We start from the raw sequence: 24,120 nt of genomic DNA, 5'->3' as shown, positions 1-24,120 counted from the left end.
CTTTCATGCATTTAACACATCGAAACGTTGTTGTTCACAGTCAGGGACTGTTTTTTTCTAGTGGAAGGATTTCTTTTTATTGATTTAACTTCATGAAAGTTGCACTAATATTTTTTTTACTTTAATATTGTGTGGTAATTGTTTTCCGCTTCGCGTCGTGCCTAACAATGCCTTTCAGCCGTTACTTATTTACGATACAGCACAGCCTCTCGTACCTTATTGCTTACTTATAAAGTAGATAGAAATATTTCCTGAGATTTTTACTGGTACATGTTTCTCTTGGTAGGTCTTGTGCCTCTGAATTGTATTTGGATTGTGTTTATGACAGTACAGTACAGTGTCTGTGAATAGAGAATGACACTTCAAACATCAGAGAATGACACAGATCAAAATATCATTTACATTTAGTTATTATTTCTTCATGTCTTACTCAATTTGAGTAAGTTTCACTCATATTTTAATTAACAAAATAACATTTAGGCTATAAAGGAACAGTATTTTATATTGTTTAATTACATTACACCTATAATAATGTAAAACCTTAAATTGTGGTAAAGAGGTTTAAAAAATGTTATCCATTATAAGGTTATTAACCAGTAGCAGTGGTTCTCATACTGGGGGGCCATCAGATGGTGCCAGGTGGGGCCCTAAAGAGTACAATAGACAATTTTACATCTAAACGTGCTGAAGTAATTTGTTAAAAGACAAATTGTCTTTTCCATTATATTAGAAGTGACCAGAAAGGAGTTAAAATGTAAATTAAGCGGGTGTTGTAATTTAACGTCTTGACCGCTAGATGACAGCAGAAACCACGAACTTCGGTCTAACAATTAAAAGCCTTTAAATTGCGCGAGTTTACAGACAATTTGGAGGGAAAATTATTAATTATAACTTGTTTTTTCCCTCAGACTTAATGAAAATGAATAATTTTATAAACTCTTCACGTTACTGTAACATAATGTCATTAAGAAACCTTTTTTAACGAGATTGTAAGGACCATGACAAATATATAATATTACAATATTGCACACTTCTTTAAATGTACACATTGTGAGATATTTTTGAACAGTTATGTATATTTAAATTCAATAAAATCTCATGTGATGCATAATAAATTGACAAGTAAAAATAATTTCCCAATAGTGACGTAACGAACTGGACAGTGACGCCCGCCTCTCTCATTCAGTTCCTCTCTCTCTCTCTCTCTCTCTCTCTCTCTCTCTCTCTCTCTCTCTCTCTCTCTCTCTCTCTCTCTCTCTCTCTCTCTCTCTCTCTCTCTCTCTCTCTCTCTCTCTCTCTCTCTCTCTCTCTCTCTCTCTCTCTCTCGTCAGTTCTCTGTTTAATCGTTCAGCTGAGCTCACAGATCGGATCGGAACTGTGTTGTGGTTGTCTGGCAGGATCGGATGGTGATGATGATGATTATAAGAGTTTTGTTGGCTCTGCAGCTGCTGCTCGTGACTGTCGTGAACGCGCATGGTAATGTCATCGTGCGTGATGAAGAGTGGATGTCCAGTGTTCATCAGTACAGCCGCAGCACCGTCACTCACCGCTTCAGAGATGTGAGTTCAGTCCCATCACATCATTAACATCAATCCATACCTTTATAAATGTCTTTCTTTGCTGAACACAAATGAAAGTATATTAAAGAATTTCTGTGACCAAGCAGATCTGGGGCACCATTGACTTGTATAGTAGGAAAAAAGAATAGTATGGAAGTGAATAGTGCCCCAGATCTGTTTGGTTATTAACATTTATCAAAATATCTTCATTTGTGTCAAGCAAACTATCCTTTAAGATCCACATCATACACAATCTGCTGGAAAAATCAACGTCAGGTGAGAAATAATGACAGGGTTTTCATTCAACTCCTAAGACCTGTTGTACACAAACGTGAACAATTACACATCTTCATGTTCAAAGAAAAATATTTGGTTATTATATTTATTGCTTCTTTCCAACCCCAATCAAAGCTCAGGTCTTAGGAGGTTAAGGTGTGACTTTTATACAGACACATTTATTTGAACACACCGATATCTGAAACATTTGCACACACAAAATCAACATTCATCTCAGAGAGATAAGAATGAAGAACTGAAATGGTTGTAGGTCCTCCTCTTCTGATGTGTTTGTGTTTTACAGACTGAGGTTTGTGTTGAGAAACATCAGGGTCTGTGATGAATGGATTGATTCAGGTGTCTCTGTTTCTTATGCAATCGTTATCCATGTAAATAATATTTGCATAAGTTGTGTTACAGGCCTCATTGTCATCTATTTATTAGTTGTGTTTGACCAACCCGTTCTCATCAATATGCGTATAAATAACACGACTTTACACTTTCAAATTGCGTGTAATGTATACGCCAAATCCCATTTTTGCGTGCATATGATACGCCAATCCTTTCCATTCACTTTGATAGAGCGCAAATGCGTCTAAATACCACGCATCATCTTTAACGGAATTGACGTCACCAGCAGAGCTCAGTTCACTAATAGAGGATTTCACCTGATGCGCGTCCATCTTTAAACAGGTGGGTAACAATAATGCTATTTTTGTTACTAGATCACTTTGTTAACGTTAGCATTTTATTTATTTAATCGCTCCTGCATCACGCGAATGTTGTCGTTTTTTTTAAACGGCAGCGTATGCTTTTAAAGGAGTTGTTACTGGAACAGTGGGTTGCTCGATTAGCACAGCTGGTTGCTAATGCTGTATATAAACCTCTTGCAATTGGTAAAAAAAAATAATAAAACAAAAACAGCCTTTAATCATACTGTGACTTGGGTCTTTAGGTTTTAGACATGGCTGTTGACAGCACCGACTGATATAGTTTTTTAGCTATCGTTTTTCGGTAAAGTGGTTGGACCCCCAAGGGTTTATAATGTAGTCTAAGCACGGCACGTGGACTCCTAACCCAGATTAATTAAAAATTTTGTGCACGACATTGTGTTTTACTAAAATATATCGCGTCTGCAGAAAAAAACTAATGTTAAATGCTATTTACGGGCCGCTGTGGTGTCCCAGTAATCGGTGTATCGATGGGTGCTGACACCAGGTCGGTATTTGGGATCATACGGCCAACTACATTCACTATATAAGCCGATCTGAGATCTGTCGCTAACACAGGCACGTTGGTATAATGCAGGCAGGCAGTACTAGTTGCTTGCAGATGCACGATGCAGTACAGTTGTTTCTAATGTCAGCAGAGTGAGTGAGTGAGTGAGTGAATATATTAACGTTAGTTAAGCACAATTTATTCTAAAGTCTAAAGAAGATAAACTAACCAGTGTTAAGGGATCAAGCCTGACATTACTCTGCTGTGTTCCCATTTTTTAGTACTTTCAAAATAGTTATTGGTACTGTCACAACAACATCATCTGTCCTTAAGAATACATATTTCTATTATATATGTGATAGAAGTAAAGGACTAGTAAGCCAATGTTTCTAATGTATTGCATAGTAATTATTCAATGAGTGCAGAAATTACTATTTTAATGTAGTACTGTAATAATTTATCTTATTTACCCAAACTACCAACCTTTTTTTGTAGTAAAAATGCCAGGTGGATCAACAATTCGGCAGTGCCCCCATTGCCTGCAAAAAATAAATTGTGCCAACCGAAAATGCACCAAGGTAAGTAATGTACAATAGGCTGTACTGTCTAATTGTTAAAGCGCCTATTATAGATGGCTTCAGTGTTAATAACATAAACAACCCGCATTTTTGCCCAAAACATAACTTCTGGTAGACTTCTGCAAAGAATCAATAACAACAGTGTCCCTAAAGAGTAGATTTTTTTAAAACAACAATATAAATAACCAGTAAATGACCTTAATTTAAATAATAGCTAAAGCGTATCAACCATTACACTAAGCTCATGTCACTGTGTCTCCCCTCATCTTTAGGAAACCTAAACATTTTTATTTTCCACAAGGTATTCATTCCAGAGGTCAGTTTGGTTGCTAGACAGACTGATAAACAAACATAGATCAGAAGTTATCTTTTGGCCAGCTACATAACCACGGCAACATGCTTGCACCTAATGAAACAATCATAGTTCTGCGTAGGACCTACGGCTTAAGCTATGCATCAGTTTTTATTCATACTTCTGCATTGTTGCTAGTAGGTAGGGATTGGCGATAAATTGCATACAATATTATGCGCATCTCATCAGTAAAGCTGGTTCCTTTATTAGTAGTAAATTGCCATCACCTGTTATTCAGATGGAGCAGCATTTACTACACAAAGCCATAGTTCACTGACAAGCTGAGCCGTATGGCATACATATCGCAGGGGATACATCCGCAATAATTAATGCGAAATTGCCCCGATTGTCAATTAACTTCGGCTTTATGTAGTAAATGCTGCTCCATCTAAATAGCAGGTGATGGCGATTTACTACTAACCAAGGAACAGGCTTTACTGACAAAATGCGCATGCAATTTATCGCCCATCCCTACTAGTAGGCAATGTCCATGGTAGGGCTGCACGATAATGTGATTGTCATACGCATCTTGAAAGTAAAGCAGATTCCTTAATTAGTAGTAAATCACCATCATCTGAATTCAGATTAACCGGCATTTACTACACAAAGCCGTTGTTCACTAACAAGCTGCGCTATATCGCATTCATTATCACAAGCGATTATATGTCCACGATGATGAGTGTGAAATTGCCCCCATCGCATGCAATTTATCATGCATTCCTTGTCCATGCGTATATTAAAGTTTCAAGGCAAAATCAAGTGTATAATTAATAAGTGTAGTTGTGAAAACTTTAAGATTGTGGTTGGACCATTATAAGAAAAGCAGTGTTAATGTAGTGAACAAAGAAACTCAAAGTTAAGATAATGTCATTAGCTTATTCATGTTTTTTTAAATATATAAGAAAATGGCATCATCTTAACTATCGCATGCAATAATGACAACTTAACAAATAATGTTTGTGGCCAGATAATGGATATTCATATTTTCTATTGAAATATGGATAACTAACTAACTTGGTTTCTAGCACCAGGACTTTAATATTATTAAAACATGCCGGTGCGTTGACTCAGCTGCATATTTAGTCTGTCTGTTCAATAATTGCATTCACTTGGTATCCAAGTCATTATTTAGGCCCTTGTTTATAAGTGCTAGAAAATCATCAGTGCTTGATCAACTGGACCATAGTTTAGAACCTTTTTTGCTTATCACCCCCCCTTGCTCTCTCTGTTTCTCTTCCTAACTCAGTGTGGGAAGCTGCTAGAAATTAAGTCCAGGCAGACGGCCCGTATGAAGTCGTTCCGGGCCAGAGCCAAGGAATGGGCACAACAAGTGAAGAAGTCTCGCAATCAGGCCAAAATATTTGATAACAGTGCCCTGCTGGTAATATGCATTTGTCTTTCTCTTTTGGTCCGAAATTACAGGTTCCTGTCAACATTACAGAAATAAAGAATTTAATTTACATTGTGCAGGGAAACAACAACTATTGTAATGTCTTTTAGTTGTTTGTCATGATGTCCTCAAACCAACTGCATTTGTAATATTTTAGATAATAATGAGCTAGTCTAAATTTACTATCAAAGCAACATACAGAATTTAACCCTGTCTGTACACATGGCCTCTTTATCCAAAGGAAATTTGCACTGAGGTTTTTCTTTTGGTTCTTGTATGTTGTATAATAATAATATTGTGTTTCTTGCCATGTAAGCCTGCTTTGGAAATCTGTCTGTGTTTGCTTATATGCTTTTCTTTGTTAAGGTGGAGAAACTAAAGGCCCTTGGGTACTTTCCCCTCCTGCTGTGGGGAAAGTACAGACCACAAAACAAAAAGTGGATTGCCCAGCTCCAGTGCCCCTTTGAGCTGCCACTGGTAGCCCATGCGGTCCTGGAGAAGATCCTTTGCCTTTTTGAAGGTTTGTTAGAAGGTACGTCACATCCCACATTAGTACATTCATGACACTATTGGGGGGGGGGGTTACATTAGCAGTTTTGGTGCGTACCTGGGTCCATTTTACGTCAGAGTTCCCGTCTGAAAAGGGTGGTCTGGGGTACGGTTTGTGTTGACTGCGGTACGTTATCCTGCTGATATAAACACAATCCATCTAAATTACGGAAGTGGACCATTATTAATGACGCATGCAATCCACCCCAGAGTCTATTGCTGTCTAGGGGCGAGAATGACGTGCTGTAAACATAATTTCTGTTAATTTTCTGCTTGCTTCTGTAATCGCACACTTGCTTCTGTAATGGACAGCACACTTTCTTTTGTACAATTGGCAGCAGACAGATGCAAGTGTGTTTCTGTATTTGTTCTTTTATAAAAACCAAAGGTCCAAATAAAGAACAATGAGGATATACGTACAACTTCATTTTGGTAATTTCTCTTACATAGTAGGCTTGTCGCGATAGTCGGTCTAACGGTGATTACCAGTGCTTCAGCCTCTCAGTCCTTTACTGTCGTTTTAATATTTTCTTGTAATTAAATCATTTAGTTTCGTTAGAGAGAGCAAACACTTACAACTGAATGTGTCTGCTGTCTGAAAAGGCTTTATGCCCAGCTGCACTACTTCCTGAACTTCAGCCAGCTCCTTGTTTCCTGTCTGCCATTATTGGGCAAACTGATTAATCCAGGTGTGTCTGATTATTGTTGTTGTGACTACTGAGGTCAGGCACACCTGGATTAATCAGTTTGTCCAATAATGGCAGACAGGAAACAAGGAGCTGGCTGAAGTTTAGGAAGTAGTGCAGCTGGGCATAAAGCCTATTCAGCGGAGCTGAACGGGCGCGTCACATCATGAGCAGCAGGTTTCATTTATTTAATTTATTCCTGTCAGAGTGTGCGAGGCGAGCTGACTAACCAGACAATGGCAGAAGCCGCGTGCTTACTTGTTTTTGTTATAATATACATATATGATGTTTAATATAAGCGAGTCCGTTGTGTTTTTCAGTAAGAAAAATCTTAAACCCATCATTCAAGCAGGGCTTTATGGAGTAGTAGCCAGTTGCTCTGCTTGGCACTGGTGGGTTCTGTGAGAATTGCCTGCGCACATTGACTCAACTTAAACCAGCTGTTGCACTCGCATGGCACGCAAATTCATACGTGATTTAACGCAGCGTACGCAAGCGCTGCATTTAAACAGTTGCGTAATTCAAAAGTGAAAGTAAAATGCGCATGTCTGCATGCGCATTTATAAGCCCCCTCCCACCCAGTGATACCGGTATCACCGGGTTTGTCACGTGCTGATTAACCGGTGGGAAAATTCTGTCACCGCAGCAACCCTATTGCATAGTCTAGCAACATCAGTTAACGGCTGCAGCTTGATGATGCAAGTGTCCCCAAAGCTATCGGACCTAATATGAAACCACCCTAAGATTGATCTTGCATTGTGTACCTATCCAGATAGATCAGGGGTCCGTTCTTCGTACGTCGCTTAATACAGCCGGGATCAAATGAGACATCTGAGATGTTTAGATCTCACTAATTATGATCTCAATTATTTGGTTCTTTGAACACCACTGCTGTTGATGATTAGTATGGCAGGATTGAAATATCTGAGATCACTGCGCGTTCATGCACTGCAAGAAAAGGCAAAACATATCGATAGTAGAAACATTTTTTAACCCCTGCAGTCTGAGAGCTATTGATGACAGGTTGTGAACTTTTTATGACACTGAATTTAAAAACCCAGTTAAAGCTACTTTTGTACATAAATCAGCATAAATAATGTAAAATTTTCTGTAAAAATATAATCTTGATATCTTTACTGTGCTTGTCAAAGATTGAAATTAATGATTGTAATTAAAATTTGATGCTCCTAAAGTACTTTAAGTCTCTTTTAAAAACAGTTAAAATGCTATTTTGTCTGTTTGTAACAGCAACTTAAAAAGCTAAATAAAAACAGGTGGTGGTCCTCCATCTTCATGTGATGTGCGGGCAGGAGTGATGTCTCTAAACTGATTGATTGTGCAGATCATCTCTGGAGCAGTTGCTCTTTCTTACACCTACAGTCTATGCAACAATTTAATTTCTGATAAATAAAATTCGAATTGTAGTTTATTATAAGATTGTGTTTTCCTTTCTTTTGTGCAGTTGTAGATAATACACCAACACTTTTAGCAGCTCTCAAGAATGTGGTAAATAAAGTATGATGTGCAGTAAGTGAATGTAAATGTTATTCTACATCAAAAGATTAAAAAGTGCAAGTTTCTGAGCAATGCACAGGACAGTAAAGATCTTTAGAGAAACTATATGCAAGTGGTTAAATAAGTTTACTTCAATTGTATTATTCTTAACTGGTTTCTGACTATAGCAATATTAGCAGTATTCCACGTTACCTGAAAGTCCTGCATCTGCTGAGTCTGCACAGAAAAGTGTAATAAAGAAGATAAAGATAAATGAAAATATGTGCAAAAAACGTATTTGGTTATTTTGGTCATTTTTGTCAGGAAAGGGACAGGGTAACATATTTGTAGACAACGATTTAAAGATAGAACAGATAGAAATTCCTAAACGAAAACTCTTTCATGCATGACATTGTAAGCTACTTGACAATCTAAAGAAAAAACTAAAATAGGAGATTAGTTTATTCAAACGAAAATTATTTCACACTGAGTAATAGTCTTTATTGTACATAACATCTATTAGTGCTGGGTATGATTGATTGCTGTTTTTATTAATGAAAATTCAAACAAATTTAAAATGAATGTGATCAGCATTTGTCTTCTCATTCGTTTAAGAATAATAATCAAAACACCTGTTACACAAAAACAAGTTGCACAAGTTCAGATAAAGAATATTTGTTATATTATATATTTTTTAAATAACATCGCTAAAAGATTTAATTAATCTATCCTTTTTTTATTACGTGTTGAATTTAAAAAGCTCTTTATATTAATCATGCATCTTACGCAGATTGCGCTCGTATAATGGAGAATACGCGACTGCGTCAGACTTTCCGTATCACATCCGCTTAAAAAGGTACAAACTAATCTTGTTTACATGAAATAAGCCTGCTCCCGAGCTTACGGACCTGTTGCTATGACAGCAAGTCTAAAATGAGCTTCGAAGAACCAAATAATCCAAGATCATGCCAAATCGTCAACAATCAAATCCAGCTAACTGAGTTAGCGACATACGAAGAAGGGGCCCCTGATTTAAAGGTGCCGTTTTTCCTGTGTTTTCGAAGCTATGATATTACGGGAAGTAGATGACTGTAGTCCAAACCGCCCATTCTCTGTAATCCTTGAAAAGTGAATTCTGTTAAAGAAAATAAATCGCTTGGCAGTGAATTTTGACCTTAATAATTTTGCAGGTGTTATTTATGATCGAACAGCAACATTACACACTAACTAAAGTTTGAAAAATGGGATCAGGAAAAACGGCATCTTTAAAGGAACAGTATGTAGGATTGTGGCCAAAACTGGTACTGCAATCACAAAACTTGTGGGTAAAACTGGTACTGCAATCACACAACTGGTGGCCAATACACAAAATGACAACATAAACATCAGTTGAGGGCTGCAACTCCACTTTTTAAATGACCATATCCTGGCCAGACCACTGTTGTCAGTGATATAAGTATTTGAAATGAAAATGATTTCTTAATATCTAGTGACATATCAGGGCCATTTTATGATTAATTGATATACATTTCTTACATACTGTTCCTTTAAATGTCAGTACAGATATTTTCTAGATAGCTGTTGGTGTGTAATTCTGTTTTCTTTATATGTTTTGTTGTAAACTTTTTATATTCTTTTTACATTTTAAACCATTTACTGCATATTAAATGTCCTGTTTTGTTTAATATTTTATCGAAGCATGTGATCCTCAAAGTGAGGAGGTGCTGCAGCAAGAGAGGCCGGGAGAAAATGATACAGAAAGAGATGTGATAAATAACGAAGACCAGAGTGGACAGGAGGAGCAACATGAAGTAGAAATTGAAGACCAGAGAGGACAGGAGGAGCAACATGAAGTAGAAATTGAAGACCAGAGAGGACAGGAGGAGCAACATGAAACAGATATCGAAGACCAGAGAGGACAGGAGGAGCAACATGAAATAGGAGAGACTGAGATGACAGACATGCAGGAGATGGAGATAGCACAGGCTCATGAAGACAGAGTAGAGAGTAAGAGAGAGGAAAGAGGAGAGATGGAGGGACAGAAAGAGTATGATGAGCTGAGACAGATGGGGACAGAAGTGATGGAGGCAGACAATGAGAGAGAAAAGACAGAGGAAGTGGGTAAGAAAAAGAGTAAGGCGAAGAAGAAAGAAGTGGCAGCAGCAAACAGGTAAGTGCCATCACAGAATAGAAGATGCAGAGCAATCTCCACAATGTAGAATTTTAGATACAGAATTGTAAGGAGAATGTCTATGTACAAAAAGGAGTAGCACGGCACACTACTCAAAAGTCAGACTGTATTTCACAAGTTGCTTTTTAACTTTTTCATACAACATGGAGTTATTTGTATGGCTGCAGTTTGGCATCCAGTGTGTCATAATCCAAGGTGGCCATGCCCAACAGTAGGTGATCAGAGAAAGCGTCAACAGATTGTCCTGCATTGCATTGTACTTGCAAGTATTCACCTGGCTTGCAATTTACACAAGTTTTTGTTTCTCTATACAGGAAGTCAGCAGCTGTCCAAATTTTAAGTAAAAAAAAAGAAAATAGAAGACGGCGAAACAAGGATGATGGTAGGTGATACTACATTTCTAATTAATTAATTGGAGTCAGGTGGTGTATCTTTTGATCTTTGTGGGACATTGTTGTAACTTTGATGTACTCTGTGCTATTTGGTGCTCCGGCATTTTGGAATACTGTGATTCCTGTAACATCCTCTGTGGCACATGGAGATCTGTTGTTGTATGTTTATTACAATAAACAAAGCTAGAATTTCATGGCTCCAACACACTTAACAAAAGCCGGGACAGAGACATGTTTTCAACTTCTCAACACTCTGATTGCCATTCTCTTGATTGTCGTCTTTGTGATGTGTCATACAGATGTGGACAAGCAGCAGGACACTGTGTCTATTAAGCCACGCTGTTGTAGCCCATGCAGGGGGCCTGGCATTGTCCTGCTGAACTAAGCATAAATTTCCTAGTTATTGACTTCTCCACGATGTCTTTCGAAAATCCAATTCATGCCTATGCCTCAACACACATGCAACTCACCCATGCCATCACAGATGCTGGCTTTTAACACGCTTTGCTAAAACAATCTGGATGGTCTTTCATCTTTAGCATAGAGAACTTGAAATGTGTATTTCCTGACTTAAATGTAGACTTAAATGACCACAGCACAAGGTTCAACTCTCTTTCTGTCCATCTGAGATGACCTCAGTCCCAAAGAACTTGGTTGTGTTTCTGAATACAATAAATGAATGACATCCTCTTTTGAGTAATATATAGATTCAGGCTGCGTTTCTGGAAGCAGCAGTGTACTGTGTTATGTGATAATGGTTTTTCAAGGTACACCCAAGCCCATGTGTGTCAGAGAAGCATGATGGTTTCTTGGGCAGTGCCAGCCGAGGGCTCGAAGGTCGTGCACATTGAACAGTGGTGTCCAACGTTGCGCTTATGCACTGAGAGGTCTCCAAATTCCCTAAATCTTTTCACAATACACAATATTATGTACTGTTGATTTTGAAAGACCTTAAAACTTTCTTTTTGAACTGAATAACAATTTTCCGACAAATTTTGGGGCAAAGGGGAGAACCATGACCCATCCTTGTGTTCAAAGACTGATGCTACTTTTATGTCCAGTCGTTACCTCATCATCTGTTACCAATTAGCCTGCTTATTGTTGAGTCTTCTAAACAGGTGTTACTTAATAATATTCTCTGCACATTTAATCTTATTTTAACCCTGTCCCTGTGTGTTGCTGGCATGAAATTCGTTTGTTTGTATTTACAATATACAGGTCAATGCTGGTCAGCAAAACTATTGAAAATCTTTTCTTTTTGTGTAGAAAGATCATTTGTTCACATAAGATCACAGAACAGATTTCTTCTTATTGAATTTTTATCTGGAAATTAATTTGTAGATTACTCTTCACTGTTATTACATTATCTAGCCAGAATTGTGACAATCAGGATGTCTTTGATCAATCTTTCTGTGGTATTTTTTGTATTACTGTTACATTAAGCTGTAATGGTTTGTATTTACACAATTTGTTAATTTTTCTTTACAGCTTGCCAGTATCACAGCACATTGGACATTTTCCCAGTCCAGTATGTATCCCAGACACGTGAAAAAAAGGTACGTACCTTTACGCAGAACATTATGTACATCTGTAAGTGCATCAATTGAATTTGATGATTATATGGTGACAGATTTTTAGAGGCTGGGATAATAACAAAATATTTCATTCTGATTAAACCGAATAATTAATTTCTAAATAAAAGTATAACTTTTTGTCTTTTTACCATCTTCCCAAGGGCTGTAAAGAAGTACTTGTCCATTGGCTCCCGTGTCCGTCGTGGTAATGGCAGCTTTCTTGTTTAACTGACTTATGAGTTGTATTTAATGGGACAATTAAACCTAATTAAAAAGCCTGTCTGATTTGCTATTAACTCTTTATACATGTATGCATTTGACTGATGCTTTTATCCAATGAATCTTACACAAGCTTTACATTTTATCATTATATGTGTTCCCTGGTGCTACCCATGACCTTTTGTGCTACTAACACAATTCTATATTATACAGTAGCACAAATTATTTAAGTTTATGTAATAAGCACCTGAACATTGCAGTTGTTTTTGGGAAGTCAGGCAGGCTGTTAAATTGTGAGGGAATGTGAGGTAAGGGCTTACAGTCAATTTGTAATTTCATATTCAGTAAAAATGGAACAATCTGCTTATCACACAATACAATTAGATACACAATATTAGGTTCATGATTTAATATTACCATGATGCAACATAATAAATATATCTTCAATGACAATTAAATTGTCAGTTTATTTCTGAGATGCAAATCTTTAACATAAACAACAGTTTAAAATGTCATTACAAATTGACAGTAATATAATTTGGCTATAAATGTACATGTAACATATAAATGTTCTCTTTAGCTTTCTGCTTTCCCCACCACATTCTGTCAGGAAATTGTGTAGAAGCCTAACAGGATTTGTAAACCATGTCAAATGCTATCGTTATATTTTACACATTTCAGAAATTAAGTGCATAATAATGTGTTTTATTTTGCCATTTCTTTCAGCCAAAAGGTCTGGCCCCCATCTTGGGAACCACAGGAGAATATAAAAATGACACTTTCATAAAAGGTCTGCAATGAAGCTGTAATGTTCTGTTCTGTATTTCTAAATAAAGAATTTCTTTGTTGTTTTAAATAAAGTATTCGTTTATAAATTTCATTTCATTATATGTTGGCAAGGACCTCATACTTTTCAATGCCGTGGGTCAAAGTATGATTATGCTTATACATTATCTTATTGAAAAAGCAGGAAAGATTATTTTTGAGAGAATGTTTTTGACATTTTGGAGCTGTGATAAAGCTGGAGGATGCATACACCCCCTTGTACATTGCACCACAGATTCTTTTTGTTTTGTTTTTTTGGACAATAACCACTGTTTTTACAATAGCTGCTGTCTAAATAACCTTTAAGAACCTTGTAGTACTCCGTATATAGCCAGTGTTTTGAATAACCTTACAGTTAACAGTAACCATATTACTTTATCTCTGCACATTGTCTTTTGGGGCAAGTTTTCCATGTGTCAATGAAGGTTATTGCTACAATACACTTCATAAAAAATGGAAAGGAACATGCAGGTGTATTTGCAATTTAAAGGTAGGCTACTTTATTGGCATGATTGTGTGTTACAAAAAAAAATAAATACAATAAAACAAACATTAAGGTTATGGGTACTACTGTAAATACAATATGAAGAGTTTGGTTCCAAAACGAGATAAAGATATTATGATGTTGTCATGATTTAATTGTGCAACGTTTTAGCTGTTTTTTGTTATGAAGGCTTAAATCAAAACAAACCAACTGTAGTTTGATATTAACTGGAATGCACATTTAAAAAATAGATTTTGAAAAAGTTATCTCGTTTTGGAACCAAACTTCATATCATATGATAATATTTTCAATACTAAACAGACTTAAATTTTCACTGCGCAAATGAGAATTAATAAATAAAACGCAATAAATGACAAACAATTATTTGACAGTCATAATCTCCCATGCAAATGTGTGCCACATACAGAAGTTCTAACATAGGCGTTACTCCAGATGTAACATTCCACTAGGCTGCTTTCTAGCGAGAAATGTGAATTGTATTTTCGCAATGTTTGATCAGTGGATGTATATTGTATTTAGTTCTATCTCTAGTAACTTTTTGTCCTTTAAGTCTAGAAATAACAATTTTGTTTTCAGTATTTGGTAGCAGAAAGTTGCGGAAGTACGGTGTGTAGTGGGCGGGGTTTGCTCAATCTTCTGGCTGAAATCGGAAATAATAATAAAATTATATTTACTTTTTGTTAACACAGATCGTCGATATGCAGTCTAATTGCTAGTAAAGCTGTAGGCTGATAGATATATGATATATTTAATTAGTAGATATATTTAGTATATTTTACAACCCACCTTGCAAACCAGAAGAACTACAAATCTAGTGTTGATTTGTATCAAGCTGCATGCTGTGTCAGTAGGGAATTGTAGTTTTTAAAACTAGTGCTTTTTTAGTATTTGGGGTTGTAAAAAATGAGTTGAGAGTATATTCAGTAATTTAGGGGGAATGTGTAAACACACATATGCAATATTATAACATACATTTTATAAAATGTTAATATATTTTAATATACAAGTAACACATACACTGACATACATGCACAATTTGCATTCAAAACTAAGAGGCCCTTACTAAGAAAAAAACACAAAGGGCAAATTGTTAATTAACATATTCTTCCTTCCAACCCCTGTCACTGTGAGAAACTACACACATCATTTCCAGAAAAGTTGGGATTTTTGTGCGTCAGTGCCCACGGCATGGTGAGCTACGTGTGTGTGAAGGTACCATAGGCGCAGAGGCATATTGGGTTTAAAAAACATGTTGCCATAAAGGTGACGTCACTTCACGGGACATCCATGCTTAGTTTAGCAAGACAATGCTAGGCCTTATTTTGCATGGGCTACAACAGCGTGGCTTCATAGACACAGAGTCCATGTGCTTGACTGGCCTGCTGCCAGTCCAGATCTGTCTCCTATTGAGTGTGCATATCAAATCATGAAGAGGAGAATCAGACAATAGCAACCACATACTGTTGAGCAGCTGAGCTTTGTACCAGCAAGAATAAATAAAAATTCCAATTGCAATGCTTGCACCATTAATATCTTCACTTCCCAAAAGATTAGAGCAAATTATTAAAAGAAAATGGGGTTTGTTTATCAAATCCAGCATTTTTATGTAATTCCAACCAGATGGTAATTCATACAGAACAGGGGTGGGCATTCCTGCTCCTGGAGGGCCACTGTACTGCAAAGTTTAGCCCCAAGCCTATTCAAATACACCTGTATGTTATTTCCAAGCCTTTGATTAGATTCTTCAGGTGTGTTTGATTAGGTTGGAGCTAAACTTTGCAGGACAATGGCCCTCCAGCACCAGCAATACCCAACCCTGCTGTAGAATATAGTTTAGTGGCCAGATAAGTAATGGATTGTTTCATGCTCCCTCTTGTCCAGGCTTCTAATCACACAGACAGGCCTGTCATTACAAGAAAAGCTTATATTAAGCAACAGGAAACTGTCTGAACAGTAGGACTGTGATAAAGAAGTTATGTGTAGCATCTAGGTCAGGGTTCCTTAAATCTTACCCTGGAGGGCCGGAGCACTACAGAGTTTGATCTAGGTGTTCAGATACCAACATCAAATCATACTGTGACCCACAGTATTAAATAGTGAGGTCTCTGCCAACACCTAGCCCTACCAAGCTAATGATGAAACAAATTTATAAATAAATATGCTGTGTTTAATTTACAACATGTATTCAATTCAGTACAATACAACTTTGTTTCCCACATGGCACAGTTTAAAAGGGACCACACTGATGATGCCAACAAACAACAATAAACAATAAGAATCTGATTGGATCTGTAGTCATCTCTTGTATTTGTATCTTTGATTAACCATGTGGATGGATGATAGTGGCCTTCCGAGCCAACCAGCAGGCCACTTCTGACCCATGTCGAAGGCTGATAACCACAGCAATTTAATCAAGTAATCAAGCGGGTGTTGTGAAGTGCTTATCCCCTCCAAACCACCTTAATGGTCATACAAAGCTAGGATTATATGAAGTTGTAGCTTCAATATTCCTCCATTTAAAAAGTTTCCTACATGCATTACTGAAGATAAGAGTTATATGACCTTGTTTCCGCATCTGATTTGTAGCCTATTCCTACCATGGGATTAAGTTGTTATATTTAGAGGGATATTTCTATTAAATTGACTTTTTTCTATTAAATTTACTTTTTAATTTGCATTGCATTGCCTTAAATCACTGAGCTTCTTAAAATAATGGCTGTTTTCAAACAGAAGACTGCATCCTTCTGAGGTTGCATACATCATCAAGACTGTCTTATTTCATATTATTAACAATTAGCCTATAAAATGGTTAATCATAAATTACTGCAATAAGCATATGGCTTGTGAAAGTAATGCTTATTTAGAAACGGCCATTATTCAAACTTTGGTTGTTGCTTAAATGTAAATTTTGTAACTGATTGCTAATATTGCAATGTTGTTTGTATTCAGTGCACTTTAAAGTAATCTGACCCAACCCTACTAACCAATCCTTGGTATATAAATGTGGCTTACAATATGGTTTATATTTAAACAAGCCTCTACAATGGTTTTACAGTCACAATTTCAGTTTGTTACATCTTATTGCATACTTAATATGAGACATGATGTGGCCTTTAATGTTCCAAAATTTTCATGGTATAGGTTGAATCTAAAAGGTTACATTTTCTCTTCTCCTTAGGGTTGTTGTGTGAGAAGCAAAAGTCAACTATAGTCTGACAAATCTATTTTATTAGGAAATCTATATTTGTATTGTCACCAAGCAATTATATACAAATATTATCAGTTATAATATATAAACATGTGTAGCCCAATTACAATTCCAGTAACTTAAATAAAACAAGAAATGGTATGCAGAAGACAAAGAATATAGTTTGAATATATTGATGTCAGAGGAAAAGTACAACTCTACATATTACATGTTTCAGAAGTTTGGGAAATTTCATCATTTTCATGGGCCTACATGTGAGAGAAAGTGTACAACGTGGACTACCAATTAAAATAACCAAAAGTGGAGATAAAATAAAAAACAGAAACAATAATAACATCTGGTTATGGCTACTGATAATTACAGCAGTATAAGAAGCATGTGACAACAAACCAAGTAAACAAGTGCATATTTCTATAATCAGTTTCAACTTAAGTGGACTTTTTAAGATGTCAAATATGAACTTTAGCTCAAATTACTCCACAAATAATTATAACATGTTAAAATTGCCACTTTGTAGGTATAAATTGTACTGTTTTTGGTTCTGTGCTTTAAAATGCAAATGGGCTGATCTCTGCACTTAATGGCAGTGCCGTGGTTGGATAGTGCAGATTAAGGGGCGGTATTATTTTAATAAGATCCCTTACTGACATCACAAGGAGAGACAAATTTCAATGACCTATTTTTTCACATGCTTGCATAGAATGGTTTACCAAAACCAGTAACTAGAAGTTGGGTTACTGGGTTGATCTTTTTCACATTTTCTAGGTTGATAGAAGCACTGGGGATGCAATTATAGCACTTAAACATGGAAAAAGTCTAGATTTTCATCATATGAAGAGTTTCGTTGCAAAACGAGATAAATCCGTTTTTAACATTTTTGTCAAAACATGTTTATTATTATGTTATTATTTTGTTTTATGGTGCTACTTAGCTGTATTTTTTAAGTTATGAAGGTTTAAATCAAAACAAACCAACTGCAGTTGAATTGATATTAATTGGAATGCACAACCACAAAAACAAGATTTCTGAACAATTAATAAAAACAGAGTTATCTCGTTTTGCAATGAAACTCTTCAAATGTCAACTTAAAATAAATAAAATTATTCAATTTAAATTCCGTTGTCTGCTGGAACAAATCTAACCACAAACTTATTAACAAAAACACAGGAACTTCTGTCAAAACTCCAGAAACCTTTTTAAGTTATGGAAGTACAAACATCCGACTTGAGTTCCAATTCAATTTACGTGGGTCCCCAATTCTTCATCATCTTCGTCCTCAGAGCTGATGTCACTTTGCCAGTCCATTTCTTCCTCTATTTCCAATTCCTCCTCTTCCAGTAGCCTAGGAGTTTTTTCAAGAATGCCTCTATATGTGCATGCCACAGTCTGCTGTTTGAGTCTGAGGTCTTGCAGTCTTCTCTTGAGTAGACAGAGGAGGCCCTTGCACCCATCCTCTGTGAATCCATTTGGATAGCCTATAAGTCCACACATACAAAAATAACAATGTAATTACATAAACACTAAACATTTAATCAGATAGCTTATTTATGTCAAGACAAATCTTAAATACCAAGTCAATTTGGAGTTTAAATTATACTTACTTCCTGTTTGTGTGCACTCTGAAACAGTGGCCATCAGTAACTGAACCTTTGCTAGAGAGTTCTTAAGGTACTGACAGTGCTGCATCATTTCTTTAACAAGGATCTCCTTTTCTTCTGTCAGTCGTGAGACAAGCATTAGCTGGTCAAAGAGCTTCTTCTTAGTAATAATGTTGACACCGTCTGAAGGAATAAAAACTATACATTAATAAACATATTTGAGAATGATACATTTTAAATAAAATACTAAAAGTTAAATGTTCATACAATACCTGTGTTCTCTTCCTGCCAAGGCCAGATCATGCTCTCTGGAGTTTTGTTGGAGAGTTTCTGCACAACCGAGTTTGTGTCCACAGGGTCACCATCAGGTTGTTGGTTGTATCTCTGGATCTCCTCCAGCAAGCGTTTCTTTTCTTGGCCAATCTTCTGGCTAATCTTCTGACGCCTTTTGTTGCGATCTGTAGTAAGAGCAAAAACAATTATTGAATTTAAGTATTTGCCAATAAAACCCCATATTTGGAATGTGACTTCTGCATTTAACCTATCCAGTGAGTACATGTGCAGACAGACAGAGACACGCGCATACATACAGACAGACAGACAGACAGACAGACAGACAGACAGACAGACAGACAGACACACACACACGCGCGCGCGCGCGCACGCACACACACACACACACACACACACACATACAGACCGACACACGCGCACGCAGACAGACGCACACGCAGACAGACAGACGCACACGCAGACAGACGCACGCTCACGCAGACAGACATACGCGCGCACAGACAGACAGACAGCCGAGCGCACGCACAGACAGACAGACAGACAGACAGAGACAGATATACACGCGCGCACAGACAGACAGACAGACAGACAGACAGGCGCGCACAGACAGACAGGCGCGCGAGGACAGACAGACAGGCGTGCGAGGACAGACAGACAGACAGACAGGCGCGCGAGGACAGACAGACAGACAGACAGGCGCGCGAGGACAGACAGACAGGCGCGCGAGGACAGACAGACAGACAGGCGCGCGAGGACGGACAGACAGACAGGCGCGCGAGGACAGACAGACAGACAGGCGCGCGAGGACAGACAGACAGACGCGCGCGAGGACAGACAGACGCGCGCGCACAGACAGACAGACGCGCGCGCACAGACAGACAGACGCGCGCGCACAGACAGACAGACGCGCGCGCACAGACAGACAGACACGCGCAGACAGACACGCGCAGACAGACAGACAGACACACGCGCGCACAGACAGACAGGCAGGCGCGTGCAGACAGACAGACAGACAGACGCGCGCAGACAGACAGACAGACGGACGCGCGCAGACAGACAGACTGACGGACGCGCGCAGACAGACAGACGGACGGACGCGCGCAGACAGACAGACGGACGCGCGCAGACAGACAGACGGACGCGCGCAGACAGACAGACGGACGGACGCGCGCAGACAGACAGACGGACGCGCGCAGACAGACAGACGGACGCGCGCACAGACAGACAGACACGCGCGCAGACAGACAGACACGCGCGCAGACAGACAAATACATACCATTTTGTCTATAAAGATAGTGTTTCTTCTGACAAATGCTAACAAAGAGTGCTTCAATTGAGATCTGCAAACCACGAGCATCAACATGAGTGGCTCCTGCATTTCCTAAATTAAAGGCAAGAAGAAAGAATATTTTTTAAAACCATTAAGTACTGTAAATTGCAAATCGAATAGTAGAAACTGACTTTGGGACAATATTGAATTTGGACAGCAATATCCATCACAACTCATACTGCTTCACCAAAAATGAGAATAAAATATCAGAATTACATGCCAAGCAGGCATGAATGCTGCAAACATGGAGCGCTGGATATTGAGCCCTACTGGCACATTGTGCTTGATGATAATTTTCCATTTGGTCTGATTTGGACTGACCATTCTGTCTTCATTGCTAAAAAGGTTTACTTTAAGTTAAAATAGTAATTGAAGACTTATGACTTGCAAATGGTGTCAATTCCACTAGAATTTAACAATAAGCTACAGCTACATGCATTACAACCAAATTACTCCAGACAGGGTTTATGTATAAAGCATCATTGTCCTTACCACTACTGGCCCACTGGTTTACATCAACAACCCACTGTTTTAGCATGTCATCAGAGCAATGCAACTGGTCCTTCATATTCTTCAGGCTCTCTGTTGCATCCAAAGTCTTTTCTATGGTCTGCAAAACAGTAACAGAAAATCCCGTCATTTCATAAAATAATCCAAAAAGTATATGCTCCTGCCTGATTTAATACAAAAACAACTACATATACTATATACCGCTACAGTGTCTACATAGGGGGTAACAGTTTAATGCATTTTAGGTGTACTTAAAGTTCAACAGTAACGGTTTCCTTTTCTAAATACATGAACACACCTTTTTGAATCTGGAAGACAAGGCAATGTGGAGGCCATTCTCTTTACGCCGATTCCACCCACTTGCATGGACAGTAAGCATATCAGTTCTTACTGTACAAAACAATAGAAAATCTAAATTGTAAATGTAACTCAACATACAACATTAGCACATTATTGTAAGGGTGCAGAGAAGCTTACAAACCTGACTTGGTCATATATTTTGTGGTCAGAGCACATCTGGAAAGAAAACTATTAACTTGTTCTACTTCTTCACCAAGAGTGGTTCCCGCACCTTCCTGGTTCCTCGCATTCCACAGAATCTACAGAAAGCAGTTGACTTGTTAAACAGTGTGGACATAAAGGTGATTGATATTGATGCATATCCCAAGGTCAACCACTGTAGAGGACAGCACATAGGGCAGGGCTATTCAAATCTGACCCTAGAGCAGTGGCCACCAATCCTGGTCCCGGAGGGCCGGTGTCTCTGCAGAGTTAAGCTCCAACCATAATCAAACACACCTGAAGCACCTTAATTAGGCCCTCCAGGAGCAGGATTGGTGACCACTGCCCTAGAGGGCCGAGCACTGCGTAGTTTAGCTTCAATCAAACTTACCCACCTGTGATTTTCTAGTGATCACAAAGACCTTGATTAGCTTGCTCAGGTGTGTTTGATCAGGGTTGGAGCTAAACTATGCAGTGCTCGGCCCTCCAGGGTAACATTTAAATAGCCCTGACACAGGAGCTCATGTTTAACACAAAACACACCCCTGGGGCCTGTTCTTCATACTTGAATTACTCAATTAGGATTTGATTGTTGCATAATCTTTGATTATTCAAGGCTTATACTTGAGTTGTCATCATAGCAATAAGTCTGTAAGCTTAAACCTGAATGGAAGCAGGCTTATTCATGTAAATAAAAATATAGATTGGATGTTGCGGCTTTTTACATGATATGGAAAGTCTGTTACAGCAATGTCTATAGAATTTTAAGAAGCGGAAGATGAACGATAAATATGAAGAACATTCTAAATTCAACGCATATTGCAGGATATCAATAGCTGCACCATATCAATAGCTCTTGTTCTGAAAGGGTTAAAAAACTAGGTGTGTTCTTTGGCCATTGTAACAATCGGCCAATCACAGCATTGCTGATTAATGTTTCTACCATCAATGTGTATTTCAATTTTCACGCAAGGAATTAGTGTGCAATGATATCTGATTATTAAATCTAGCTATTAGGGGTGTCAACAATAATCGATTCAGCAATGCATCGCAATGCGCGCATGCACGATTCAGCATCGATGCAGCAAAGTGCCATAATTGATTATGTCACTGTTTATTTTCTGACCTCAAGTGGACAATAAAATTGTGAAGTTTCAATTACTTCCAGGGGCATAACAACAACAATCAAGACGGGTAAATAAAAACGCACCCTTTTCCATGGAAAGTGGACATATGGGCACATTTCGGATTCTACGAAGTTAATGGGAAACTAGACAAGACTTACGCTGTGTGTAAATTCTCATCTCAGGTATATAATTGTCATTGTCTTAAAGCTGCTAAGCTTCCGTTTTTGTTGAGAATAGTTGCACTTGCCTTGTTGTGTACAGTAGAGTTCTGATGCATCGCAATGCATCGTAGAATCGAATTGAATTGTTACCTGGTGAATCGTAATTGAATCGAATTGTGAGGGCAGTGCCAATGCACACCCCTACTAGCTATACAAATCAAATCCACATGCAAAATTAGTGAGATCATGAATGCACGTCATGCATTGTGGCACTCTACATTAATTGTTGGCTACACAATACCCTGGAATATAAAAGTAGTTAAATCCATCACCTCGCATTTTGTATTGTGGGCTTTGGCATGCATAACGGACAAGCAATGTTTCATTTTCCGAAGAGGCTGAAGATGAGTCAGGGCCTCCGACACCTTCTCCAGATATGGCACATAACGGCAGGTCACATCCATAGCCAAAAACGTAGCATCCTGGAACTGATTTTGGAGAAACATTGGATACGCAAATATTTCTCCTCTATACATGTTCAGACCTTTGGGGGGGGGGGGGGGGAAATAAAGAGCACATTGCACACCAAAAAAGGCTTCAGTTCATCATCTTCTCTTAATACGTTTAATTGCAATTGATCAAATCAAATACCAACCTTTGAGTAAGAATCCATGCCTGCACACAGCAATTTCAACTCCTTCTTCATCCAACTTGTTGGCCTGCTTTGATGTCTCTCTTGCTGCTCTCCAGTGGGATTCCCCACACATCGCTTTTCCTGCAATCTACCAAAGTAAATTGTTTTAACATGTCAGTAGTTAATTCATGGACATTAAATAGAAGGGCTACTGCCCCCTCAAACACACAAACATTATTATCTTAACAATTACAGTCAGGATTTGTCTTGAATTGCCTGATTTACCCATCTTCCATTTGTAGCTCTCTGGAGGATAACAAACCAACAGATGTTGTTTGCTATTTAGCACATAGAAGGTTAATTACAATAGTCTGAGACGATGTGTTGGACATGTGTGCAACAACCAATACTATGGATATACTGTGCCCTCCGGATTGGAATCTAGCTGTTTTTTATCCAACTTTACACTTTTGTCACTCTCACTCTTTTTAAACATACATTTTTGACAGCCCCCCGGACTTCCTCAACAAAATTGGACACCTCAGAGTCCTGGGCTAAAAACACTCCATCAAAGAATCCTGGCTCTTCACTCCTACAAGAAAATGTATTTTGTATTCATTGTAGTAAGAAGTTTACAAAACCAACAGTTAAGGTTACAAAGTCTAACATATATATTATATATTTAACAGCTACAGTATAAACAGCTTAATTTTAAATGGCAGACCTATATTACTATGATAACATTAATACATACATTAAAGGGATAGTTCGGCCAAAAACGATATTAAACCCATGATTTACTCACCCCCAAGCTGTCCGAGTTGCATATGTCCATCGTTTTTCAGACAAACACATTTTCGGATATTTTAGAAAATATTTTAGATATTTCTGTTCATTAAATGTTATGTTACGGGGTCCAGGAATAGTCCACGACCTTCAAGTCCAAAAA

General features: G+C 38.0%; 3 protein-coding genes across 5 annotated transcripts in view; 2 read left to right on the top strand and 1 right to left on the bottom strand.

Moving 5' to 3' along the window:
- The first annotated feature begins 8 nt into the window (after positions 1-8).
- LOC129421213 (testican-2) overlaps positions 9-24,120 on the top strand; it is a 45,343-nt gene continuing 21,231 nt past the window's right edge. Inside the window, exon 1 of the mRNA XM_073867262.1 lies at positions 9-1,559. Within this exon, the coding sequence (XP_073723363.1) occupies positions 1,404-1,559 (156 nt within the window). The 5' untranslated portion in view covers positions 9-1,403. The remainder of the gene's footprint in view (positions 1,560-24,120) is intronic.
- LOC129442078 (uncharacterized) lies at positions 2,281-13,338 on the top strand. 2 transcript variants are annotated; one of them, XM_055201924.2, is made up of 9 exons: positions 2,281-2,528; positions 3,549-3,631; positions 5,239-5,364; positions 5,740-5,905; positions 9,801-10,272; positions 10,608-10,675; positions 12,174-12,241; positions 12,421-12,464; positions 13,205-13,338. In XM_055201924.2, exons 2-9 carry the CDS (start codon positions 3,554-3,556, stop codon positions 13,263-13,265), a joined length of 1,083 nt encoding a protein of 360 aa, XP_055057899.2. In that variant the 5' UTR covers positions 2,281-2,528; positions 3,549-3,553; the 3' UTR covers positions 13,266-13,338. The 2 variants fall into 2 exon arrangements, with proteins under 2 accessions (XP_055057899.2, XP_055057898.2); XM_055201923.2 differs by having other exon boundaries at positions 2,283-2,528; positions 5,230-5,364.
- On the bottom strand, positions 17,017-23,813 carry LOC141363746 (uncharacterized). 2 transcript variants are annotated; one of them, XM_073867260.1, is made up of 10 exons: positions 23,670-23,813; positions 23,193-23,319; positions 22,870-23,081; positions 21,230-21,347; positions 21,047-21,138; positions 20,731-20,848; positions 20,185-20,289; positions 18,887-19,072; positions 18,618-18,797; positions 17,017-18,491 (listed from the first exon to the last, which is right to left on the bottom strand). In XM_073867260.1, exons 2-10 carry the CDS (start codon positions 23,302-23,304, stop codon positions 18,253-18,255), a joined length of 1,362 nt encoding a protein of 453 aa, XP_073723361.1. In that variant the 5' UTR covers positions 23,305-23,319; positions 23,670-23,813; the 3' UTR covers positions 17,017-18,252. The 2 variants fall into 2 exon arrangements, with proteins under 2 accessions (XP_073723361.1, XP_073723362.1); XM_073867261.1 differs by having other exon boundaries at positions 23,193-23,784.

The sequence above is a fragment of the Misgurnus anguillicaudatus genome, chromosome 4, assembly GCF_027580225.2.
Source record: "Misgurnus anguillicaudatus chromosome 4, ASM2758022v2, whole genome shotgun sequence".
NCBI lineage: Eukaryota > Metazoa > Chordata > Actinopteri > Cypriniformes > Cobitidae > Misgurnus > Misgurnus anguillicaudatus.
Note: the sequence above shows the minus strand (reverse complement) of the source record. Positions and strands in the feature narration are given on the sequence as shown.

Coding starts and splice junctions, on each gene's coding strand:
- LOC129442078 (XM_055201923.2), top strand. CDS start 3,554: ATGCCAGGTGGATCAACAATTCGGCAGTGCCCCCATTGCCTGCAAAAA. Junction 5,365..5,739: donor TTGATAACAGTGCCCTGCTG/GTAATATGCATT, acceptor TTCTTTGTTAAG/GTGGAGAAACTAAAGGCCCT. Junction 12,465..13,204: donor TGGCTCCCGTGTCCGTCGTG/GTAATGGCAGCT, acceptor CATTTCTTTCAG/CCAAAAGGTCTGGCCCCCAT.
- LOC141363746 (XM_073867260.1), bottom strand. CDS start 23,304: ATGTGTGGGGAATCCCACTGGAGAGCAGCAAGAGAGACATCAAAGCAG. Junction 21,139..21,229: donor AAAATATATGACCAAGTCAG/GTTTGTAAGCTT, acceptor TGTTTTGTACAG/TAAGAACTGATATGCTTACT. Junction 18,798..18,886: donor TTGGCAGGAAGAGAACACAG/GTATTGTATGAA, acceptor TTATTCCTTCAG/ACGGTGTCAACATTATTACT.